The following is a 5,241-nucleotide window of genomic DNA, read 5'->3' on the forward strand; positions in this document are numbered from 1 at the left end:
GCCACCCATGTAGGGAAAAAGTATCCCTCGCCGTAGCCTCCAACCGTTTACAGAAATACAACCCATGTGGGCCTGTGGTAATGTTCGCCTATTATGATGATGGCAAGAAAAAAATGATGTTTTCTCTGCTGAAACTGTCCCGAGCTGATTTGACGAGACAAAATACAGCTACACGGCGTGCACGGGACAGCTATACAGTACATTAGCTTCTTCTCGGGTCACACGCCTGCACCACAGGTGCAGTAAGTGCAGCAGAGACCAGAGAGAAAAGGAACGCCCGTAGTATTTTTGATTTCAATTCACAATGTTTTTTTCCTTGCCTCTCCGTCTTCTTCACCTCCATCTTCTCGGTGTTTTCAAGAGTGATTATCAAAAACTCGTGGGGAAGGGAGACGCAAACGCCGCACCGCATCATTAGTAGCAGTATACCTTTCTCTCCTCGCCCCGGCTGGCCGCCCGCCGCAAACATTCCTTCCATAGCGCTTGCCGTCTCCTCCAAAACCCCCCAGCGCACTTGCATCCGCCATCCACCTAAATCCACCGCCGAGTACCTTTCTGTCCTCACCACCGCCGCTGCGCCTATTCCCCTGTCCAGCAGATCCGCTCCGCTACCTGCTACACACTTCGAGCAGACGACTGCGGCGTTGCGTGTGTCGCCGCCGTGTCAGATGGAGGCGGAGCCGCTCAACTCCCGAAGGCGGGTCGAGCCAGATCGGGCAGAGCCTCCGTCGAGCCTCGACCTCGTCAGCCGCCTCCCCGACGAGATGCTGCACATCATCATCTCCCTCCTGCCCATGATATCCACTGTAAGGACAACCTTGCTCTCCAAACGGTGGTGCCACCTCTGGCGCTCCGTCCCACTTAACCTCCTCGCCGACGACAACGACCTCATCAGCCGCCTCCCCGACCAGATTCTCCACATCATCATCTCCCACCTGCCCACTATATCCGCTGTAAGCACAACCTTGGTCTCCAAACGGTGGCGCCACCTCTGGCACTCCGTCCCACTTAACCTCGAGATCAACGACCAACTCGCCAAGCAAAACCACAAACGCATCGCCGCGGTCTCCAGTATCCTCGCCGCTCACCCTGGCCCCGCCAGAAGCGTATCAATTGACCCCTTCAGAAGCACTTGCAAGGTCGACACCACGCTCGACAGCTGGTTCCGGTCCACCACCCTATCTTGCGTCGAGTAACTCAGATTCGATGGTGGAACAGTGATGCGCTCCGTCCCGCTGTCCGCGCTCCGCTGCGCGCCCACGCTGCGCATTGTCAGCATTTGTACTTGCTATTTGCCCGAGATTTATGCCAACTCCATGCTTCTTTTCCCCCAACTCAAGAAGCTGATGCTCTATGACGTCTATATCTGTAAGGCGGCGAACATCGACCGCCTGTTCACCCGCTGTATTGTGCTCGAGGCACTTCACCTTGAGGGGGTCCACGGGTTCACCCACCTCAACATTCACATGCCAAATCTTCGTACAATTAGTGTGGCTAGCTATTGGAAACGCAACACCACCGAACTTATTCAGTTAGACACGGTGCAAATTATGGATGCATCTTGCCTCGAGAGATTGGTCATATGTGTTCATGATGTTCCACTACTAATCCAGGTCGCCAACGCACCAAAGTTGATGGTGTTGGGCTTTGCGTCGTACCCTGGCTGCCAACTTGTTATTGGACGCATAAACTTTTTGGTAGAACAGCCTTCTTCTTGTTGAATTAACTCACATTTTTGTTATTTTTTTTGACATATGTACCATTGTCCTGTAGAGGATGATGCCCATAAGCTTGGAACATTCTCTGTGCACAGTGAAGAACTTGGTTCTAAAATCTGACGGCCCTAGTCTGGATCAACTATTTGCATTTCTTAGATGCTTTCCCTGCACGGAGAAGCTATATATCAAGGTAAATTCGTTGTTGTTAACTGTTTACCACTATGAGCAAAAAGTGTAGAGTTACATGGAGTTAACCTGTTATTAGCCTAGATCAGTTGAACAATATTTTGTACTAGAAGAACATCCACAATGGAGTTATATTATGTTGGTTCAAAACTAAACTTCTTGTCATACAATGTGTTGTATCTTGTGCATCTGTGAAGTTTCATATAAACACATGATAATATGTGATCTGTGTAAAAAAGATTAGACATATGTAAATAGTGTGACTTACTATTTACACATCATTTGTTCTTTTTTGTGTAGATCACATATTATCATATTTTTGGATGAAACTTCACAGAAGCACATGATAGAACACAATGTATGTCCAGACTTTTAGTTTACAATTTTTTTGGAAACTTGGAAGTGTCAAAAGAAAAATGGGGTGCACCCGCAACTAGTTGCGGATTGGAGTTTCCCATGTTGGTAACCTTTCCCCAACTTTACAATGACAATAACAGATGTAAAAAAGTGCATCTATCAAATTGGAACGTGTCAGGGGATTATGTTGTTCCACGGTCCTCAGTTAACACATGATTCAACTCACCTGAGATATTCATTAGTTGACAGCTATGAAGTACTTTGTTATTGTACTGACTACTTAATTTGACTTCTTTGCAGTTTTATAGAACCGGCGATAAGGTTCATGTGCTGCATAATGAGCCAGCCTGTCCCATTGAATGCCTTGATCTCCATGTCAAAGAAATTTCGATTTCTGACTACCGAGGAAGGAGAAATGATGTTATTGTCTCCAGGTTCTTTATGCAGAACACTAGAATCCTCAAAGTAATGAAATTTGGTGTAACAAATTATCACAATAAGATCTGGTGGGATACCCAGTTCAAGCCTCTAGACCTGAAGAACACCGCTTCTAGAGATGTTGATTTTCAGTTTGGATATTTACCATCCTTAGATAAGTTCAGCTCGGACGGTGTTCGTAGCTGCTTGATACATGACTTGTCAGTGGCTGATCCCTTTGCTAGAGAGATATATGCAAGATTTGGGCCAATTTCTGCATAGTGTTACTTTAACTCCCTATATTTTGTACTGGTCTGAACAATATACTTCATCACTTGGTTAATGTACTTCAGACTTGATGTTATTCTTGTGAACATGGTCTAATATTCTAATGCTTTCGGGATGTATGTACTACTAGTGATATATATAGAAGCTAGCAATTGGTTGACAGAATCTACTAAAAAAGCCTGTAACGGATGTTCACATTCAATTCGTCAATGCTATATCATGTATGCTTGACGAAGGCGATAATAGAACCGCCGCAGAACACCGACTGAACAAAGATAATCAAAGATCCACATCTTGGGAGAGGCAAAATTCTTACAGATTAGGTGAATACCATAGAAGCCATTAACTTTAGACCACACCTCACATGCATCAGCGTCCTCTTAGTTTCAAAGGCGGCAGGGGATTGAAAAAATGCAAATAGCCAGTAATTACTGTCAAAAATAAATCCAAGAAAGGAAACTTTTATTGTGCATAGAGGCTGACATGTGGGACCCATGAGCCATCAGCGTCTCAAGGTTTCAAAGGCGCCATGTGATCGAAAGAAAATGGCAAATAGCCTGAAATTATTGGTCAAAAATAAATCCAACAAAGGAAAGGTTTATTGTTCAAAGAGGCTGACATGTGGGACACATGAGCCAGCAGCGTCCTCGATGTTTTAAAGGTGGAATGAGATCGAAAGAAAAAATAAGCCAAACTTCAGTTGGTAAAAAAACAAGAAAAAACACATTTATCATTCTGAGAGGATGACATACGGGACCCATGAGGCAGCAGCATCCTCAACGTTTCCAAGGCGGCATGGGATCCAAAAAAAAGGCAACTAGTCAGAAATTAGGGGTCAAAAAAAATCAAAGAAAGGAAAGGTTTATTGTTCACAGAGGCTGACATGCGGGACCCATGAGCCAGAAGAGTCCTCAACGTTTCAAAGGCGGCAGGGGATCAAAAAAAAGGAAGTAGCCACAAATTAGGGGTAAAAAATAAATCCAAGAAAGGAAAGTATTTTTAGGACGACATGTGGGTCACATTTTGCAGCAGCGGTCTCAGCGTTACAAAGGTGGCACGGGATCGAAAGAAAAAGGCAAGTGACTAAATATCACGAGCCAAAAATAACTCCGAGAAAAGAAACTTTACTGTACATAGAGAATGACATGCGGGTCCCATTTTGCAGCAGCGGTCTCAACGTTTCCAAGGTGGCACGGGATCAAAAGAAAATAGAAGTAGCCAGAAATTAGGGGTAAAAAATAATATATCCAAGAAAGGAAACTTTTATTCTACATAGAGGATGACTTGCGGGACCCACAAGCCAGCAGCTTCCTCAACGTTTCAGATGCAGCATGAGATCGAAAGAAAAAGGCAAGTGACTAAATATCAGGTGCCAAAAATAATCCAAAAAAACTTTTATTGTACATAGAGGATGACATGCGGGTCCCATTTTGGAGCAGCGGTCTCAACGTTTCAAAGTTGACATGAGATCGAAAGAAAAAGGCAAGTGACCAAATATCAGGAGCCAAAAATAATCCACGAAAAGAAACTTTTATTGTACATAGAGGATGACATGTCGGCCCCATTTTGCAATAGCGGTCGGCACAGGACCAAAATAAAAAGGAAGTAGCCAAAAACAGGAAACATTTCAATTGGGCTGCATCTGGACATCTGAGCCTTCGAACTACACTGCTGGAAGCCTTTTGACTCATACAATTTAAGCCCACTCCAAAACAGGAAAGTCCTATGCTTGGCAAAAACAAAAAACAAGGAGATTCAACATATAAGTTTGTTTACGTAAAAACAAAGATTTAATTTATCCCTTTGCAATAGCTCAGAGCGAAATACACTGTTTATTGTCTGCAAAATAATCAAGATATCACATGTTTTTTGTACGGGGAGGCTGACATTGGGGCCCGATAAGCCAGCAGCGTCGTCAACGTTATAAAGGCGGTAGGGGATCGAAAGAAAAAATAAACCAAAAATCAGTTGGTAAAAAAATCAAAGAAAATAAACATTTATCGTTCTAAGAGGATGACATGCGGGACCCTTGAGGCAGCAGCTTCCTCAACGTTTCCAAGGCGGCACAGGATAAAAAAAGGCGAAATAGCCAGAAATTAGGGGTCAAATAACTCCAAGAAAGGAAAGGTTTGTTGTTTATAGGCTGACATGTGGGACCCATGAGCCAGCAGGTTCCTCAGCGTTTCAAAGGTGGCATGAGATCGAAAGAAAAAGGCAAGTGACCAAATATCAGGACCCGAAAATAATGCAAGAAAAGAAACTTTTATTGTACATA

At 44.1% G+C, this 5,241-nt stretch overlaps 1 protein-coding gene across 1 annotated transcript; it reads left to right on the forward strand.

Moving 5' to 3' along the window:
• The first annotated feature begins 1,220 nt into the window (after positions 1–1,220).
• On the forward strand, positions 1,221–2,960 carry LOC139837922 (uncharacterized). Its single transcript, XM_071827241.1, has 3 exons — positions 1,221–1,697; positions 1,774–1,908; positions 2,562–2,960. The coding sequence occupies exons 1-3, from the start codon at positions 1,221–1,223 to the stop codon at positions 2,958–2,960; spliced, it is 1,011 nt and encodes a 336-aa protein (XP_071683342.1).
• The last annotated feature ends 2,281 nt before the right edge of the window (positions 2,961–5,241 follow it).

This window comes from Lolium perenne, chromosome 3, assembly GCF_019359855.2.
Source record: "Lolium perenne isolate Kyuss_39 chromosome 3, Kyuss_2.0, whole genome shotgun sequence".
Taxonomy (NCBI): domain Eukaryota; kingdom Viridiplantae; phylum Streptophyta; class Magnoliopsida; order Poales; family Poaceae; genus Lolium; species Lolium perenne.